We start from the raw sequence: 20,379 nt of genomic DNA on the forward strand, positions 1-20,379 counted from the left end.
TTACTAATGACACTTTCTGCTTTTTATTTTTCTGTTTTCCTAAAGGAACTTGTGTTATTTTTATCCTCATAAAAAGAAACGAGCGGTGTATTTTTAAAAACTTCGCCACTCCGTAGCAATCTCTTGATGGAGGATCTGTTTTGCACCCCCGGTGTTGAGTTTCCCAGACTGACCTGTCATCTGAGGTGCTGGGGCTCCGAGCCCCACGACGGCTGCTGTGAGGCCTCCACACTTGGCAAGCAGTGCTGTTCCCCGAGCAGAGCCAGCTCCCCGTGACAGCAGCCTGTCATCAGAATCCCCTGTCCTCATTTCCTCCAGCCCGAGCCAGGACTGCACACAGCGGGGACACTATGGAAACCCAACACTGTAGCGCCCACCCCATAGTGGTCCTGCACACAGCGAGAGTTGGGGTCCTCCATGAGGGTCCCCCACCCAACATGAGGCTGATGCCCAAGGCCGGGGGAAAATCCTGGGACAGTGTGGGACACGAGCAGGGGAAAGAGCAGGAGCGGGGGCCAGGCTGGGCTGGGCTGGGCTATGGCTGGGCTGGGCTATGGCTGGGCTATGGCTGGGCTATGACTGGGCTATGGCTGAGCTGGGCTGGGCTATGGCTGGGCTACAGCTGGACTATGGCTGAGCTGGGCTGGACTATGGCTGAGCTGGGCTGGACTATGGCTGGGCTACAGCTGGACTATGGCTGAGCTGGGCTGGACTATGGCTGGGCTGTGGCTAAGCTGGGCTGGGCTATGGCTGGGCTATGACTGGGCTATGGCTGAGCTGGACTAGGCTATGGCTGGGCTATTGCTGAGCTGGACTGGGCTATGGCTGAGCTGGACTGGGCTATGGCTGAGCTGGACTAGGCTATGGCTGGGCTATGGCTGAGCTGGACTGGGCTATGGCTGAGCTGGACTAGGCTATGGCTGGGCTATGGCTGAGCTGGGCTGGGCTAAGGCTGGGCTATAGCTGGGCTGGGCTAAGGCTGGGCTATGGCTGAGCTGGACTGGGCTATGGCTGGGCTATGGTTGGGCTATGGCTGGGCTATGGTTGGGCTATAGCTGGGCTGGGCTAAGGCTGGGCTATGGGTGAGCTGGACTGGGCTATGGCTGGGCTATGGTTGGGCAATAGCTGAGCTGGGCTGGGCTATGGCTGGGCTATGGCTGGGCTATGGCTGGGCCAGGCTGGGCTGTAGAGGAAGCATGGACTCAGGGAATCTCTATGGAAGGTAACCCTAAGGGCACCTTGCAGACTTGGCAGTAATTTGTAGGTGAGCTTCCCCTCCATAGGCTGTGTGCACCTCAGGACCAGGAGTGGGGTTCTGTCTCCCTGGGGGCCACCTGGACCTCTCTGGTCTGTAAGAGCATTAGGACAATCCCTAGTAGCATCAAGAGGCCACAGCCAGACCCAATACTCCCCAGTTCCTCCAGGTCGCAGCACACCTGGAAATGGTCATACTGGTCAGGCCCACATGGCCGATGGGTAGAGGGCTGAGGGCTGAGGGCTTCTCTCCCATGCACCTGAAGTCCCTCAGCCACAAAGCTCTGCTCTGGTCACTGGTGTGAGAAATGTCCAGTGGCCTCCTGGGTCTCCAACTCAACCCACCTGACTTTGGTCAGGGCCTGTGGTTCTAAGCCCAGTTCAGTCCCAGGTGTGAGGGCTTCCCCCTGCGACTACCGTGAACCAAGTGCTGGACGGGAGGCTGATAGTCCACTGCTGTATTTTTAGATGACCCTGTTTCTTAGCCATCCTGGGCAGCCCCGAGGTCAAGGCCATGGGGTAGCAGGGCAAGGAGCCCCAGGATCTCCCCTATCCGCGCTAGCTGGGCGGGGCAACTGAGTGTGGCACCTCCCCTCTCTGGGCAAAGTTTCCCTACCGCCACCATGGACCCCAAGCTCGGAAAGCCTCTGCTGACCAACCTGTGCTTATTCATGATAATCACGTTTTCCCACGTGACAACAGAACAAGAGGACACATAGGTGCCACTGACATCAACAGCGAGGGCAGCACCTGTCGGTGTCCTGGCCCTGGGCTGAGGGTCTCTGCGACCCCGGGCCCCCACCACGGGCTCCACTGTCCTCACCTTGTAGACGAGGAAACAGGTGGGGAAGCTGCATCCCTGCCCCCACCAGCCAGCCCAATCGCGACAGCTTTCACCTGTCCTTGCCCTGGAGCCCTTCCTGATGTCTGTCCTAGGCTACAAGTCCCTGAAAGGCCTCAGTGGGCTTTCTGAGCTAACAGTCACCGAGGAGCCGGCATCTCACTCCTTCCCCCACCAGCCCAGCCCTCACTGCCTGACCCTCCCCTCGCCCTGCAGACAGAGGCTAAAAATACCCTCCCCACGTGGCCACCAGACCAGCCCTGCCCCGCCCTGCAGGCCTCCTAGCCCTGCCGGCTAGGCAGTCCTGCTCTCTCGGGTCTGTGTTCTCAGCTTCGAGGTCCAGGCTGAGTGAGAGGTAGGATCCAGGGGGCTCTGGGGCAGGGGACAGCAGAGAGGGCAGGGGGAACCCAGCCGGGAGCAGCGGGGAGGGTGGGTTAGGCCCCGGAGGCCAGGGATCACAGCAGGGTGCTTCGGAGACACCCCCTGGCCCCTGCCAGCGGCCAAGCCAGGCTCCTCAGGGTGGGGGCTCAGGAGACAGGTTTCCCTCCGTGTCCCAGCCGGAGAGGTGGGAGGGGGAGGCTGGGCCACCCCTCAGATGGCAGCCAGGGCCACTCAGCCACAGTCGCCAGCCTGGCTGGGCTCAGGCCTTTTGTTGTCCTGCCCACTTGGCTTCCTCACTCCGGGCCTGGGCAGGCACTGGGGTGAGGCTCTGAGACCCTCAGGAAGCCCCGACCCATGCAGGGACTGCAGGGTGACAGGTGTCAGCAGGCACCCCTGAGGCCCCCAGGGGAAGTGGGGGCGCTCACGCCTGCCTGCCCATCGCCCGGCAGCAGCTGGCCCAAGGGAGCACAACAATGACGGGAATGCGAGGCCTGCAGGCGGTGGCCCAGGGACAGCCCCATCGCCTACTCAGGCCCCAGCTCATCTCCCGGCTGCCCAGGGAGGGCAGAGCCGCCTTCACTGGGGCCAGCACCTCCTGGGGAGGGGCCAGGCAGGACCCCCATGCATGCAGTGTTGGGTGGGTACTTCGTGTACCGGCCGGGATGCTGGGGCATGGGGCCCCGGCCGCCTGAGCTGCCCTGTGCCCGAGCCCGGGTTGGTCCGCGAGGCCCTGTGGGCTCCCAGGTGCTTCCCCGCTCTGGGGTCAAGAGGTGGCACCGGGGTCGGGAAGTCGGGGAGCCCTAGCTCCCACCGCCTGCACCTGTACCTGCACCGTGGCTGCCCGGGCCAGATTCTTGGCCTCCTGGTTCTCCAGCGGAGCTTTGTCATTTCCATGCCGCTGGCGTTCCCACGCATTTTGTACCTGTGGACGCGCGGCCGCCTCTCCTGCCCGGGATGGCCCCGCGAGGTGCCCCCTAGCGGGCGAACGGCCTCTCCGCTGCGCAGCCTTTCGCCCTGGGGTGACCCGGGTCGAAGGCTTGTGCACAGACTTGATCCCTCCTAGGGACGGTTGTCTTAGGGTGCGATACCAGAAGGACATAAACCACATGCACATAATTACATGAGCCTGAAAGCGGCCTTGCTGACTTCAACCTTGCGGGCGTGGTGACGCGAAACCCTCCAGAACGCTGCCTTGGGCTGGCCGTTTCCGTTTAGCAGCCTCCACCCGGCCACGTGGAATGCAGGGTTCAGAGCCTGGGCCCCCAAGCCTAGCTCTGAGTTCAAATTCCAGCTCCACCACTTCCTAAATGTGTGATCTTGGGCAAGTGACTGAAACCTTCTGTGCCTCAGTCTCCCCAGCTGTAAAAGAGGCAATGATTGCACCCACCCTCCAGGACTGTTGTGGGGCTGAGTGGTGAATGCACAGCTTCTCTGCATGCTTGGCACGTGGCCTGGCACCTGGGAGCACCGCGGGAGCAGGAGCTGCTGCAGCCCCCAAATGGCCTCCCCAGCAATGTGGGATCTGGGACAGAGGACGCCTTCCGGGAGTTTGGGAGCCTCCGGGGTCCCTGGGGGGTGGGCTCAGTGTAGCCCAGGGTTGCGGATGACACCCAGGGCATGGGTTCTTTTGCCAACCCTGTTCTGCCCTGAATGCCTGGCCATGGGTAGGTCTCTCACCCTCTCTGAACCTCAATTTCCTCACTGCAAATGGGAATGACACCGGGTTGCTCAGGAGGATGAGACCATCCCCACTTGGCTGACCCTGCTCTCTTCTCTCCTAGGAGCTCGGGCGGCTCCAGGCACTTCTTCCCTTGAGTGGGTGGACTACTGAGGTCCCCTGGGAGCGGCGTCATGGTGCGGAACGTGGATGACCTGGATTTCCACCTGCCCTCGCACGCCCAGGACATGCTGGACGGCCTGCAGCGGCTGCGCTCTCAGCCCAAGCTGGCCGACGTCACACTGCTGGTGGGCGGCCGGGAGCTGCCATGCCACCGTGGCCTCCTGGCGCTCAGCAGCCCCTACTTCCATGCCATGTTTGCGGGTGACTTCGCCGAGAGCTTCTCTGCGCGCGTGGAGCTGTGGGATGTGGAGCCCGCTGTGGTGGGACAACTGGTGGACTTCGTGTACACAGGCCGGCTGACCATCACGCAGGGCAACGTGGAGGCGCTGACACGCACGGCTGCGCGCCTGCACTTCCCCTCGGTGCAGAAGGTCTGCGGCCGCTACCTGCAGCAGCAACTGGATGCTGCCAACTGCCTGGGCATCTGTGAGTTCGGGGAGCAGCAAGGGCTGCTGGGCTTGGCTGCCAAGGCCTGGGCCTTCCTGCGAGAGAACTTTGAGGCTGTGGCACGTGAGGACGAGTTCCTGCAGCTTCCCCGAGAGCGGCTGGTCGCTTGTCTGGCCAGCGACCTGCTGCAGGTACAGCCGGAGCAAAGCCGACTCGAGGCCCTGATGCGCTGGGTGCGCCATGACCCGCAGGCCCGGGCCACCCACCTGCCCGAGCTGCTCAGCCTAGTGCACCTGGATGCCGTGCCCAGGCCCTGCGTGCAGCAACTGCTGGCCTCAGAGCCCCTGATCCAGGAGTCAGAGGCATGCCGGGCAGCCCTGTCCCAGGGCCGTGATGGGGTGAGTGAGCGGCTGGGAGGCCCCATCCCTGGGAAGCAGGGAGGAGAGCCCCAGAGACCCCACCTGAGTAGGGACAGAGTAAGGAGTGGACATTCCAAGGTGCACTCTGACCTTGCCACGCTCCTTGTTTTGGGCCAGTTCCCTATGAGGACATCACTATTCAGCCCTCAAGTGCAGATCATGCCTCTGTGTGTGTCACGCCCTGGGTGCAAGGGGCAGGGGAATGTGGAAGTGGTAAGATCTGGCCCTGTCCTGAAGGAGCCTGCAGCTCAGTGGGACAAGCCTGGAAACAGACCTCAGGCAGTGTGGAAGGGCCAAATACATGCCTAGGATGCATTCTGGGAGGGCTGGCAGTCAAGGAGGGCTCTCTGGAGGAGGCAGCATCTGAGCTGGGCCTTAGAGGAGGGATAGGAGCTCACAAGGAGGAAAAGAGGGGAAAACCATCCAGGAAGGAGGTGCAGCTTGTGCACAGGCAAGGAGGCACAGACAGGCCTGGCAGTCCGCCTGAGCTTTTATGGGGTGCTACTTCCTGTTTGTGCTGGCAGTGTGCCTGGCAGGCATGGCAGGTCATGATGGAATGACAGGTCTGGGAGTGGCTGTTCGGTCAGCTGCCGGGCACCCTGCTCAGGGGCCTTGCTTCGGGGCACTCCTTTAGAGCCAAGTCCGGGGACAAAGAGTGGCTCAGGCTGATGGTCCTCAGGCCAAGGGTGGAGTGAGTAGTGGGCTAAACCCTAAGCCCTGTCCCCACTGGATTCCAGCCAGTCACAGAGCACCCGGCCTCCTGCTGGAGCTGGCTTCAGAGCCTTGCCCGTAGGCGGTCACCTTGTATTCTAATTCCTGGCAGTGGGAGATCTGGGGGTTCCATATGGGGGGCCAGGGTGGATGGCTGTGGGAGAGCCTGGGGTCCTGGGAGACCTAGGCAGTGACTGCTTACCGGCCGTTCCTAAGACAGCCAGCATTTCCCACTGAGCCGGGACACCCTCGTGCCGCCTGCTGGAGGCCACCCGGGGAGCAGGGGCAGGGAGAAGCTTATGCGTGGCGCTGCGGACCTGCCACGGGATCGGTTCTGAAGATGGTTCAGGAACGCCAGGAACGCCCCTGAAAGGCACATGGTGCAAGGAGGGAGCAGCTTGTGCACTCGGGCACACGCCATCTCCAGCAACACGCAAGCACACATGCACTCACATGCTGAGGCCTGCCCAGGACACGCGGGGGCTCAGGGCATGGGGACACATTGCTGTTGCCCTGACCCTGGCCTCCCACCCCACAGGCCCCACTCGCCCTTCAGCAGAAGCTGGAGGAGGTCCTGGTGGTGGTGGGCGGGCAGGCGCTGGAGGAGGAGGCAGGTGAGGAGCCCACCCCTCGCCTTGGGAACTTCGCCTTCTACAACAGCAAGGCCAGTAAGTACCCCTCCCGCGTCCGGGCCCACCTGCTGTCCCTCTGTCCCGGCGGGAGCCGCTGTGTCCACCTTGCAGGTGGAGCGAATGAGGCTCGCAGAGGACCGGGAGCTGTGTGAGGCCCCTGTGAGGCGCGTGCCTGGGTGGGCCTCACCTGGGGCCTGCAGAGGAGCCCGGGGTACCCCGGCGGGGGGGAAGGCTGGCGGGCACTGCTGCTCCCTCTCCCTGCAGCCGGAGCCCAGGACTCTGGTCCCTTTTAGGCCCTGGAGCCGGTGTACAGGGCTCCACGGCCAAGACTGCACCCTGTGGGGTGGGCGGCCTGGCCGCTGCCTCCTCCCCATGCTCCCTGCTCAGTGCACCTGCCGAGGGAATCGAGACCCCAAGGGGAGAGTGGGGTGGGGGGTGAAGGGGTGCAGCAGCTGGAGGAGCGAGAACTCAGCTTCTGGGTCAGCCCAAACGGGGTTCTAATCCCAGCCCTCAAACAGGTGACCTCACCTCTCTGAGCCTCAGCTTCCTCATCTGTAAAATGGGCTCCTGCTGCTTCCTCACACAGTTGTAGGGAGCCCTGAAGTGGGCACTGAGGCCAGGTCTGCCATTTGGCGGGAAAGGAGGCATGAGGGGCCCCACAGCGGCTCTGGAGGCCCCCTGCGCTGGCCCCAAGAGGTGCTCTGGAAAGGGCTGATGCAGGCTGGCTGGTGTGGGGCCACCAGGCAGGTCGCCAACCATCTCCTTGGCATCAGCGGCTGGCAGGCTCCAGGAAGCCTGAGGCCAGCTGTTCGGGTCAGGGGCTGACGAGAGGGGATTTGGGGCTGACGTCAGGAGCGAGCAGCTGTCTCTCAGACCTGGCCAGGAGGTGGGGACGCTGGCAGGAAAAGCCTGTTGACGGCTGGGCAACCCCCACCCTGGGGTGACAGAGCCATGAGTCATGGGGACACGGTGCCTGCCCACAGTGCCAGGCTCTGCTCCCAGGGAGGCCTGGAATTCCGCATCTCCCAAAAATGGTCATAAATAGTAAACAGAGTCTTCCTAGGGGACATCCCAAAGGCCTGTGTCTCTTCCACAAACATCCAAAATATGTCCATTTATAGGACTTTACCATTTCCACATTTATTGATTTTCCAAAGCATTTTCTCATCTCTTGCCTCAGTTTACCTCTTGTAGCTCCGAGAGGCAGGCCTGACTTGGGCACATTGCTCTGCCCCACGACCCTAGGAACAATAATCCTAACAGCTGTCATCAGCTGAGCAGTTCTGTGAAGTCCCCACAGCTCCCGGGAGGCTGGGGTCATCCCCATTCTACAACAAGGAAACTGAGGCTGGGGTTTGCCCACGGACACATAGCTGGGGCACCACATCTGAGATTTGGACCTGCTCTGCCTGCTGCAGGTCCTGATCCCCTGTATATGCCTGGCTGCCAGGAGGGCAGGGAGGGTGCTCGGAAGGAAGGAAGGAAGGAAGGAAGGAAGGAAGGAAGGAAGGAAGGAAGACAGGCAGGCAGGCAGGCAGGCATGCTGTTGGTGTTATCACCCACTAGTGACACCCACAGATCAGGCCACTTAACCCACACCGCATCTAACTGACAGACCAGACTCAGGGGCTGAATGGTCCATTTGGGGTCAGTGGGGTCAACTGCAGGGTCAAGGTGAGACCCCGGCCTCCAAAACCTTGCTGCTTCTCCAGGGGGCTATCCTGTGTCCACTCTGAGTGCCAGGCTCTGCGGAGTGGGTGGAGGAGACACAATGAGCCAGAAGCACCCAGGAACCCCGGGCCTCCGTACCAGTGTCACCCTGCCCCTCCCTTTCCCCACCAATGAGGGGGGCATTTCTGCACCCGGTGCATGGAAAGGCACCTGGGAAGGGGGAGTGGGGACCACCCCAGCAGGGAGCCTGGCAGCCTGACCCTTCTGCCTCTCTCTTCCTGCCAGAGAGGTGGATGGCACTTCCAGACTTCCCCGACTATCACAAGTGGGGTTTCTCCCTGGCGGCCCTGAACAACAACATCTATGTCACAGGTGGGCAGCTCGGGGACCTTTCCAGAGATGCCCTGCCCAGCCAAGCACTGGGCTCAGTGCAACTCCCCGCACTCCGTGGGGTCCCTGAGGGTTAGTCAAGGCTTGCCGAGGCCTTTCCATGCATGTGAAAACAAGGACATTTAAAATCCGTGGTCACTTGTGGGAGCTGGGAGCCGCTTCTGTACACAGGCTAGTGTGGGCCCACCCCTGCATCACACAGCTCCTTCAGGGGAGGCTCCAGGCCTCCCGCTGAGTGCCACGCTGGCGTGGCTGCTGCAGGCCTTCAGCATGGGGTGCCACGAGGTTGCAGGCGGCCTCCTTCAGCGGGAAGCCCCAGGCCTGGGTGGTTGACCAGGTGTCTGTCTTGGTCCCCAGAAGGAGTCGTGTGTTGCAGGGGTCACTTTGCTCTTTCCTATCTCAGAGATTGGGGTTCCTTGTAAGATTTGGGAGGGGACAAGCTTCTGCTGATGGGGGCTTGAAACCACCGATTTTGTCGTCCTTGTTTATGGGGGATGGAGGGACCTGGGCAGTCACACAGCTCGGCTGCGCTACCCTGGTCCCACCTCTGGCTCACCACGTTGGAGATCATGGCCTGGCATGGGAGGAGGCCCCTGGATATTGGTATCCACACCCCATGGCCTGGTGCCCCAGGCTGGTGGCACCCATGTAGACAGAACTTCTCCCGGCAGGTGGCTCTCGGGGCACAAAGACAGACACCTGGTCAACCACCCAGGCCTGGTGCTTCCCCCTGAAGGAGGCCTCCTGGAAGCCCGTGGCGCCCATGCTGAAGCCCCGCACCAACCACGCCAGCGCGGCCCTCAATGGGGAGATCTACGTCATCGGCGGTGAGGCCTTCCTCTCCACCCCTCCCTGGGGCCTGGTTCTAGCCTCTCATCCCTGCAGCAACAGGAACCGAGAGCCCCATGCTGGCCTCGGAGACCACAGAGATGCCGCTCCCACTGCCACCCTCAGGGCTCGCTGTCTGGTGGGGCGGGCAAGCCACAGGCCAGGGCTCCTGACCAGGCGGGCCATCAAGACCCACAGCCCAGGTGTCCTCCCTGGCCAGCTCCCATTGCCTCTGTTGTGCTGGGACAGCGACAGCAAGATGGTGACTCAGGCCCCAGGAGGGGTTCCTGCAGGAGCAGCCAGTGGGGACGGCCACACCCACCCACCAGCACCTGCAGCTACAGCAAGGATTCACCCAGGAGCCGTCACTGATTAAAGGAACATCGAGAAACAAAATGTGGCCGGGTGTGGTGGCTCGCTCCTGTAATCTCAGCACTTGGCAGGGCCAAGGCAGGAGGACTGCTTGGAGGAGGACAGGGTCTCTCTATGTTACCTAGGAGTTTGAGACTAGCCTGGGCAACATAGAGAGACCCTGTCTCCCTTTTTAAAATTATTTATTTATTTATGTATTTTTTATTTTGTTTTTTATTTTTGAGACAGAGTCTTTCTCTGTCACCCAGGTTGGAGTGCAGTGGAGTGATCTCAGCTCTCTGCAACCTCCATCTTCCAGGTTCAAGCAATCTTCCCACCTCAGCCTCCTGAGTAGGTAGGACCCCAGGTGCATGCCACCATGCCCAGATAATTTTTGTATTTTCTGTAGTGATCGGATTTCACCATGTTGTCCAGGCTGGTCTCAAACTCCTGGGCTCAAGTGGTCCACCCGCCTCAGCCTCCCAAAGTGCTGGGATTACAAGAGGGAGCCGCTGCCCCCAGCCCATAAAAAATAAAAAATAAAATATAATAGCCAGGCCAGGTGCAGTGGCTCACACCTGTAATCTCAGCACTTTGGGAGGCTGAGGCAGGCGGATCACGAGGCCAGGAGTTCAAGACCAGCCTGGCCAACATGGTGAAACCCCGTCTCTACTAAAAATACAAAAATTAGCTGGACATGTAATCCCAGCTACTTGGGAGGCCAAGGCAGGAGAATCGTTTGAACCCTGGAGGCAGAGGTTGCAGTGAGCTGAGATCAAGCCATTACACTGCAGCCTAGGTGACAGGGTGAGACTCCATCTCAAAAAAAAAAAAAAAAAGGCAGGCATGGTGTCACGTGCCAGCCGAGGTAGGAGTATCGCTGAGCCTGAGAGGTTGAGGCTGCAATGAGCTGTAATCGCACCACTGCACTTCAGCCTGGGTGACCGAGCAAGACCCTGTCTCAAAAAAAAAAAAAGAAAGAAAAGAAAAACAAAACACATGTGGCCCAAAAGCTCTGTAGGTGATGAACTGGTCTTGAGGCCACTTCTAATGCCCCATCTGTCTCAGCTGTCCCCTTTCTCTCAGTGGCTACTGTGTCCCCAACCAGAGAGCAGAAAGCATCCAGGGCTCCCGAGCCCAGGGCTTGTGAGGTCCCCAGGTGCTCACAGAGGCCCAGGCCAGGGCCTGCTCTCCCCAGGAGGCGTCCCCATCACTGCCACACCCAGATTGTATCTGGGACTGGGAGGGAGCTGCCTACAGCTCCAGGGTCTCGCAACCCGCCCTCCCAGGGCTGGCGTCCTCCATTCCAGTTCAGAGCACCCCAGGAAATGACTCCCAGCACATGAGGCACCTGGGGGCAGGCAGCCTCCTGACAGCTCCCCGCCACCCCGTTCCCAAACATCAGCCCCAGCTCGAGCTCAGGAGTGGGGCATTTCTAGGCCTGAGTGTCCACCCCCACCCCCACCACTTCCTGGTGGGGCGGCCTTGGGAGGTGCCAGCACCTCTCAGAACCTCAGCTTCCCTGTCTGTGAAATGGGGAGCCCACCCCACCTCCCACCACTTTGCTGCCTTACAAAGCCCCAGCCCCTGAGTTTCCAGGCCTCCCCTCTCCTCCCCAGCCCTGAACTGCCCCCGCCCTCACCCCACAGGCACCACCCTGGACGTGGTGGAGGTGGAGAGCTATGACCCCTACACGGACAGCTGGACGCCCGTCAGCCCGGCCCTCAAATACGTCAGCAACTTCTCGGCTGCCGGCTGCCGGGGCCGGCTCTACCTGGTGGGCTCCAGCGCCTGCAAGTACAACGCCCTGGCCCTGCAGTGCTACAACCCTGTCACAGGTGGGTGGGGCTCAGGGACCGAGGATAGACGACCACAGGTCCCTCTGACAGGCGACAGTCCGCTCATAGTGATGGTGAGGATGGGGGATCCTGAGGATAGACGGGGCCCGGGGTGGAGAGAGCCGGCGGCCGCAGGCCTCTCACAAAGAGGAGGGGATGTGGAGGAAGGCAGGGGCCTAAGAGGTCAGGGACCCACTGCGTCACCTCCGCAGAGTCCCAGCGCAGAGGCGAGCTGCACGTCTGTCCCGCTCAGGCCTTAGGGCAGCAGTGGGCTGGGGCTGGGGCTGGGGGTGGGGTGCCAGTGATCTGAGCCCAGCGCCTGGCAGCTGCCTGGCTGTTCTTCTACCCAAAAGGGCCTCACGGGCCGGGAGTGGTGACCCCGACCTCCGAGGCCTCGAGGCCCATCTTGGGCTCTGGACTCTGTGCCAGGGTTTGAGGCCCAGCGCAGCCTCCCTGAGCTCTGAGCCGTCCACCCCAGCCCTGGCCTCCAGTCCTGTTTCACCCTCTGGACAGTGTAGATGGTGGCGGGCCCTGTTCTGAGGCGTGGATGTGAGGACCCTTCAAGAGACTGACTGGGCCCAGAGTCCAGGCAAGGCCCACCTGGGTACCAGGCCCGGGGTTGGGGGCTGGGCAAGGAGGGGCCCCCAGCAGTCCCCAGTCAGGGTGGGGTGGGTGGGGCGGCAGCCAGGCCAAAGCACCCCCACCACAGGGAGAGTCCTGAGGGACCCCTGCACCGTCCACAGGCCCCTCACCTATGCTGCAGCCTTGTGAGGGGTCACTGTCCCCAGAGGGAAAGATCGAGGCTGGGTGAGAGGCAGGTGTGGGTCCCTCCCAGCTGCACCGCAGGGACCTACTCCCATTTCACAGACAGGTTCACTGAGGTTCAGAGAGGCACTGAGTCCAGGGTCCCTCAGAGTGGGGCACAGTGCTAGTGCCCGCCCTGGCAACCCTGGTGACGGTGGCCGGTGCCCATGCCCCCCACAGATGCGTGGAGTGTGATCGCCTCGCCCTTCCTGCCCAAGTACCTGTCCTCGCCTCGCTGCGCTGCACTGCACGGGGAGCTCTACCTCATCGGGGACAACACCAAGAAGGTCTACGTGTACGACCCTGGGGCCAACCTGTGGCAGAAGGTGGGCTGCCCCCTCCCCCAACATGTGTGAGCCCCTGCCCAGGACTCCTGACATCAGAGAGCCAGCCTGGGAAGTGAGGGATGGGGTGCCACAGAGGGCCCACTGCAAAGGGGACAGCGCAGGCTGGGGTGCCCACAGAGGGCCCACAGTGAAGGGGGTGGCGCAGGCTGGGGTGCCCACAGAGGGCCCACAATGAAGGGGGTTGCGCAGGCTGGGGTGCCCACAGAGGGCCCACAATGAAGGGGGTTGCGCAGGCTGGGGTGCCCACAGAGGGCCCACAATGAAGGGGGTTGTGCAGGCTGGGGTGCCCACAGAGGGCCCACAGTGAAGAGGGTGGCGCAGGCTGGGGTGCCCACAGAGGGCCCACAATGAAGGGGGTTGCGCAGGCTGGGGTGCCCACAGAGGGCCCACAATGAAGGGGGTTGTGCAGGCTGGGGTGCCCACAGAGGGCCCACAGTGAAGAGGGTGGCGCAGGCTGGGGTGCCCACAGAGGGCCCACAATGAAGGGGGTGGCGCAGGCTGAGATCCCCCCAGGCTACAAGGTGACAACAATGCCCTGGCCCGAGTCCCCTTGAGGACAGGGGTGACAGTGATGGTGGGAGAACGCGATTTGGGTTGCCGGCCACTGGTGCTCTGTCCCTGCACACCCAGCTTCCTACAGAGGAGTGGCCTGTCCTCCTTCTCAGGGAGAAAAGCCAGGTTCAGCCAGAGGGTACTATAGGGACCAGGAGGGAGGGCGTCCTCTGCCCCAGGGTGGCCAAGTCGGGGAGGGGGTTCCTGAGCTGAGGGTGAGGTGAGAGCCACCAGCCTGGGGGCTTTCCTGTTGTCCTCAGCGCCATCCCACCATGGCCCACTCTTTGACCATCAGTCCCTGAGGAAGGGGAGGGAGGTGAACCTCTGGGCGGCCTCCCTGGTGAAGGGGACAGTGCCCAGGAAGTTGGGGATGGGTCCTGGCACCAAGCCAGATGCCCTGGACCTGCCCACCTGCCCCAAGACTCCCAGTCCCTGCAGGCTGAGAAGGTGGAACTCCTTCCTGCAGCCCCCCTGCAGGCTGCTGGCCTGGTGACAGCAGGACTTCTGCAATCCTGCTGCCCACAGCTGTCCCCTGGCGTCACTGCTCAGCTGACCCAGGGCCCCCATTACAGCGGTGAGACAGGTGCAGGGTGGGCCCTGCCAGGCTAGCGTGTCTGCCTGGGCCCTCCCAGCTGGGCCACAGCCAGGCCTTCCTCCAGCCCAGGCCATTGTCCCAGGCTCAGGTCCCAGCACGGCAGGGCTCTGCCTTACCCTCTCCAGGCCTGGGTCCTCACCTCTTCCCTGTCTTCATCTGGAGGCCACAGACCAGCCTCCCGCTTCCCACCCGCCCGGGCTCTTCCTGAAGCTGCAGCTCTCTCCAGCCTCTGGAAAGCCGCCCGCCCTCACCCCACAACCCCTCCCGGGGGCACTCCCAAGGCCATAGACTGAGCGGGGGGTGCAGGGGTGAGGCAAGGGAACCCACGGTGGGCTTGTCTAGGCTCTTCCTGATTGTCTGCCAGGGCTGAGCCATACCTGTCTCCTGTGAGACAGCGAAGCCTCAGTGAGGCCTCGAGTCAGCCCGGACCTCCCCGGGAGGCCTCAGGGCCCCCTCTGACTGCAGGGGTTGGAAGTGTCATCCCAAGGGCTGAGGGTCAGAGAGGGAAAGGGACCTCCCCACCAAAAGAAGAGTCTGAGGAGGCTGGAGGGGCTGCGGTGGGCTGCCCAGGGACTCTGCGCTCATGCCCTGGAGGGGATCTGGGCCAGGTGGCTGGCTGTCCTCTCTGCCACTCCCCCGACCCTGCTGAGGGCACCCTCAGCCCTGCTCTCCAGCTCCCGCCCACTGGACGCTAACCCGCGGACCATGCACAGGTGCAGTCCCAACACAGCCTGCATGAGAATGGCGCGCTGGTGCCACTGGGTGATGCGCTGTACGTGACGGGCGGCCGCTGGCAGGGCATGGAAGGTGACTACCACGTGGAGATGGAGGCCTACGACATGGTTCGGGACACCTGGACCCGCCACGGTGCCCTGCCCCGGCTCTGGCTCTACCACGGGGCCTCCACCGTCTTCCTGGATGTCTCCAAGTGGACCCAGCCCTTCAGCCCCACCCAGGAGCACTAAACCAGGGCCAGGCTGCCCGGGGAGGAGTCCCCACAGCAGCCCCTCATCACCCTGTGGAACGGCCCCTTTCATTTTCACTTATTTGTTCACTCGGAGCTACCATTCCTTCCAAGCTGCGCTCAGGCCACCAGGGGTGATCAGACGGCACGGCTTGGAGGACACAGCCTTGGTCTCTGCGGCCACCACACTAAACTCCGAGCTGAGCAGTGACAAGGGCCTGAGTGCCAGACGCTGGCATAACAGGGACAGGAAGCTCTGCTGCCCCTGGGGTTCCCGAGACCTCAGAGAGGGGAGCCGGGGGCCGGGCCAGCATTCCCAGAGCTTGCGAGCCCCACTCCTGCCCCTGGACCCCAGCAGGGGCTTTTGGAGCAGTTGCATGAATGTGGGGTGAACACGGAGCGTCCCAGAAAGCTGAGGCTGCTGGGGAAGGCAGGCCCCGGAGATGGGGTCAGCACCAGGTCCTCGTGGGCCTGCTTCTGCCCAGCTCACAGCAGCGTAACCGTGGCCAGCCACCTCCCCACTCTGGGCTTCAAGCTCCACGTCCACCACACACGGGGCTGGCTGTGTGGGCTTTGGGTCCCCACTCAGCCTTTGCATGTTGGTGCTGTGTTTCTGCTTCTGTGGACAAAGGAGGCCCCCACCCATCTCTTGCACCCAGAGGGCGGTGCCCACAGAGGCACCAGGAAGGAGGGACGCAGGGCGTGGGGCGGGGCTGGAGGGTCCCAGGGAGGTGAGCAGGTTTGCTCTCAGAAGGGATTGCCTCCATCTCTGTGTGTCAGAACAAAGGCTCTTCATTAGAATGGAATTTCCCACCAGGGGACGACTCTTGGGTGCATTGGTGGCAGCCTCCTGAGGGTGAGGGGTAGCATCCGATGGGCCCCTGCCAGCACGCAGCCCGACTCCGGCTGGCTCAGGCTCCGAGTGGCTTCTCCCTCATCCTGAATGAGGCACCCACCTTTGTAGCTAAGGAGACAATGAAGGACTCTTCCTCGGTGCCCAATGGCGTGTCCCTCCTGTCACAGGCTCCGCCCTGGGACATGGGGCTAGAAGTCAGGAGTCAGGCCCGGCCAGGCACAGGCCCTGGTGTTGCCCCGGAGGCCCTGGGCAGCTCCCGTCTCCCGCCGGATCCAGGCTTCCTCTCCAGGACCAGCCCATGGGTTCCTCCTTAACACCCCCTGCCCCTGGGGACCAGAGGGGCCTCTGACATCCTTGGGTTTTGAGGACGGAAACCCCTGAGCCTCTTGAGCTTCTGTAGGTAGGGATCTGCTTTGCTCCCAGACCTGCCTCTCATAGCTTTTTTTTTTTTTTTTTTTTTTTCTTTGGAGACGGAGTCTCGCTCTTGTCGCCCAGGCTGGAGTGCAATGCTGCGATCTTGGCTCACTGCAACCTCCACCTCCCGGGTTCAAGAGATTCTCCTGCCTTAGCCTCTCAAGTAGCTGGGATTACAGGCACTCGCCACCACACCTGGCTAATTTTTGTATTTTTAGTAGAAACGGGGTTTCACCATGTTGACCAGGCTGGTCTTGAACTCCTGACCTCAGGTGATCCACCTGCCTCGGCCTCCCAAAGTGCTGGGATTACAAGGTGTGGGAGAAGTGAGTTGACCCTGGAGGGCCAGACAGAGTGGGGCCTCTGGGTGCTTCCAAAGGAACAAGAGCCCAGAGCGGAGGAGATCTTCAGTGGCAGATGGATTGGATGAAGCAAGAGTGAGGGTTTCTGGGGCCCTGGGCTCTGTTTCCATGTGGAAATCTGAAATGTTTTCTAGACAGTGATGGAAGGAGGTCAGCCAAAGGGCTGTTTAAAAACAAAGCCTCCATGTAAACCATTTCTGCAAGAATATTTTAAAATAAATAAAAATAAAACTGAAGACATGAAATGTCAAAATAGGCTGGCTTTGATCACAAAGTAGCCAAAAGGGCGGCATGCCAGAGCAACGCCTGCTGTCCACCCCTGCACACCCTGCGGGAATATGGGCGGTCCTCGGGTGGAAGGAATGGGCCTCTCCAGGGCCTGGCTCCCAGCTTTGAGGTGCCAAAGTGCACCTCGTCCGATCAGCTGGGCTCCTGATTCAGGGGGCCATCGCAGCCTTCAGGGCACCAGGAGGAAAGGGGCGTCTGCTGGGTATTGAGGTGAGTGGCTAAGGAGAGTTTCACGACGGCCTCTCCCCATGCTGTGGGCAGGGTGAAGGGAGCCCAGTGGCTGGAGAGGCATCCCAGGACAGCAGCAGTGGGGAGTGCCACCCCCTCTGTCTTGGGAGAAGGGAAAGGGCAGACGCAGGCTCCAGGGAGCTGCTGAGAGAGGGCCTTGGCGGGCTAACGCAGCCACCACCCCTGTTGTCCAGCTGGGAGGACGTGGCAGAGTCCATCTGCCCTCTCTCTCTGGCCTGCCCCCTGTCTCCCACTAGCGCCTCCTACAGGCCAAGCCCAACCAAAACCCAGAGGGAAGAAAGGCCATTGACAGGCTGTAGTGGCCACCTGGGGACACAGAACAGGTGGAGAAGGTGGCCAGGGCACCAGGACGGCGGCCAGAAGGTCCAGCACATGTCACCCACTTGAGAGCTTTGCACGAAGGGACATTAATGCACTCACTCACCAAGCAACAGCCATGGGGCAGCCAAGGCATCCCCTTCCATCATCAAAATCCAGGACAGCAAGGACTCATTAGAAGGCTTGAGGCTAATATGGGCTTCTAGAAAGGGGAGCGCGTAGCCTTGGAACATGTGCAAACGCCCACAGGGGTGTGCGGGCGAAACCCACCTCCAGGCCCCACGTGCTCATGTCCTCCAGGCAGGTGCGTGTTGTCTTTCCCATAGAGGATGCTGGGTAAACTGAGGCCCCTCAGCCTTCAGTTAGCACACAGGGCCCTCAGCCAGGCCCAGCACTGCCAACTGTATCTCAGCTCCCCCGGGTCCCCAGGTAAGCTGGGGCCTAGGCATGCTTCCAGCCACTTCCACCGGACTTGAGTTTTCCAACACCTTGCAGACAGGCCCCTTTTATTATCTGGCATCTTCTCTATTCAGGCAGGGACAGTGGTTGCTGGGATCAGGCCATTGACACCCTCATGTGACTGTAATTAAATGGACTGGTCACCTGACAGTTTTCCATAGTCAGTATAGACCATAACATAGCTTGGAGATCTGTCCCCTCCGAATCTCATGTTGAGTCTGTTGAGTCTGATCGCTGGTGTTGGAGTTGGGCCTGGTGGGAGGTGTTTAGATCATGGGGGCGGATCCCTCAGGCATGGCATGGTGCAGTAACGCTGGTGCGTTCACGGAGAGCTGATCGTTAAAGAGCCTGACACCTCCCCTGCTCTCCCTTGCTCCCTCACTGTGTGACACACCTGCTCCCCTTCCCCTGCCACCATGAGTGGAAGCTTCCTGAGGCCTCACCAGAAGCAGGTGCTGGCACTATGCTTCCTGTACATCCTGCAGAACTGTGAGCCAAATAAACCTCTTTTCTTTATAAATTACCCAGCCTCACATTTTCCTTTATAGCAAGAAAACAGACGGATACAGGCCACTACTCCAGTTGGTTGGGCCATCAGTTGATCCAGCTGAAAGCATGTGTATGGATGGAGAATGTGCCAATGGCTTAAGGAGAGAGGGCACAGCCACGTACACAGGAAAGATGCTGCGCCTCCGGGGCCGTGTCATTCACTGTCCCTCCCCAGTGCCCGGCATGGTATCAGCTGATCGGTCTGAAGTGTGGCTGCTTCTCCCGGGCTCTGCAGCACCAGGTACGTGGCAGGGCAGCCAGGTGTGTGGCTGTCACTGAGACTCAGGCAGACTAGGACAGGAATCTCCATGGGGGAAGTGTCCTGTTTGGAACAAACCCCAGGAGACATCATGACTCCCTCAGAAGCCAAGACGATTTTGATCACAGTCACATTTAAGAATGTGATTCTTTCCAAAATGGCATTGCATTCAACTGAGAGGAGAGCTAAAGATGACTATTTTAATTAATCTATTAAAAACATGTAGACAATTAGCAGAAAACTCAAGAGACCCTCTGGGCAGGAGTGAGAAAGAATTGTCTCCCGAGAGACCCGAGACTGCCCACACACCCATGCAGGAGGCCACAGTGTATTCTGAGTGCTTGGCCTGGTGCCGGCACGTCATGGGAACTGCACAACTGCACAAATGCTCACTGAACTGAACTAAATCTGTGGGTTCTCCAGAGCAACTGACCTCAAGTTGTAGGGCCCAGACCTGGATGTGGTTTCATTTGATGGCTCTGTGACCTTGGGCCAATCCCAAGATCTGAGCCTCAGTTTCCTCATCTGTGCAATGGGGATAATCACACGATTTGCAAATTAGATGACGTCGTGGGCTTGCAAGGCCCAGTAAACAGCGAAGGCTACCCGCCTGGGCCTCTGGAGGCCACACAACAAGCTGACTTCATGGTCCCACTGTTTTCAGGGCAGAGGGAGGTTTTATTCCCATGACTTCATCGGCAAAGGTCCTTCCTCTGGAGGAAGAGAGAAGAGTGGGAACAGCTTGGCTGCATCAGGCTGCTGGGAAGCCAGGCCCGGGCCGTGACATGAGGGCCCAAGAATGAGGATTAGATTTCAGCCAGGCGTGAAGGCGCGTGGGGGAGGCCACCTCCTGCTCCAGTGATCCCCGTTCTGTGGCCATTCATTTAGTTCTTCCATCCTGGGGTGTCCTGGCTCACCCCGATGCCAGCCCCACTTCTGACCCATGGGCTGCTCCTGCAGGGGGAGGCCCCCATTTCTGCTGCTCCTTGATCTGCGCAATTCTTTGCTAAGCTCCACCTTCCTCTGAGTGAAAGCCACTTCGAAATGTGAACGCAGACACATGCAGGGGCCCCACCTGAAGACCCCCGGCCTCTCTGCTCTCTGCCCCCAACCCAGGCGGAGTCATCCCCTCAGGATAGTGTTACAGGAGGCTGCCCCAGCACCAGAACCGATTGGATTTGGGCCTCTGGCAGGGCCCATGACATCATGAGGATTGTTCATTGTTTGGGAAAATAACTTTTTCACATGGCAACGGCTCCTGTCCTCAGTGCTGGCCTGAAAGCTGGGGCCCCCCACTGCGAAGTGGAATGACATCACACCAGTATCTTAAGGGTAATGTTCCCCAAATCAGGGCACCTCATCCCTGCGTATCCTCAGTGTTGCCGACGGTGGCAGAGCCTGAGCCTCACCTTCCCAGGGCTCGGGTGGGGCCAAACAGCATCCACCTTGAGCCATAGCTGCAGCCAGGGCCAGAGGGAACTCAGACCTGTGGGGTGCCCATTCCTCACAGGGAAAAGATGGGGCTATGTTTTCTGCAGTAATGCTCCAACTCATCACGCACCTCTTATTTCACCCCAACTAGAATAGGAGGAACCCTAACAAGGCAAACATAAGGCCGTGAAGATGTAACCTGCCCAGTGGGCAGGAGGGCCTCTGCAGCCCCATGCCGGCTCTGCCCATGGGCGGCGTCCTGGGCAAGCCGCCCACCTCTCTGGGCTAATTGGTGGGGAATCGAATGAGGTGCTGGTGTGGATGAGCTTCTCCAGAAGCAAGAAGGTGCCATTCACACAGCTGCAACTCCTGGGGACAGGAGCCCCTCT

At 60.8% G+C, this 20,379-nt stretch overlaps 1 protein-coding gene across 1 annotated transcript; it reads left to right on the forward strand.

Moving 5' to 3' along the window:
• Positions 1 to 2,365: 2,365 nt before the first annotated feature.
• Positions 2,366 to 18,756, forward strand: KLHL30 (kelch like family member 30). Its single transcript, XM_003813094.5, has 8 exons — positions 2,366 to 2,450; positions 4,258 to 5,101; positions 6,372 to 6,501; positions 8,422 to 8,508; positions 9,198 to 9,353; positions 11,355 to 11,543; positions 12,528 to 12,673; positions 14,555 to 18,756. Exons 2-8 carry the CDS (start codon positions 4,328 to 4,330, stop codon positions 14,804 to 14,806), a joined length of 1,734 nt encoding a protein of 577 aa, XP_003813142.2. The 5' UTR covers positions 2,366 to 2,450; positions 4,258 to 4,327; the 3' UTR covers positions 14,807 to 18,756.
• The last annotated feature ends 1,623 nt before the right edge of the window (positions 18,757 to 20,379 follow it).

The sequence above is a fragment of the Pan paniscus genome, chromosome 13, assembly GCF_029289425.2.
Source record: "Pan paniscus chromosome 13, NHGRI_mPanPan1-v2.0_pri, whole genome shotgun sequence".
Taxonomy (NCBI): Eukaryota; Metazoa; Chordata; class Mammalia; order Primates; family Hominidae; genus Pan; species Pan paniscus.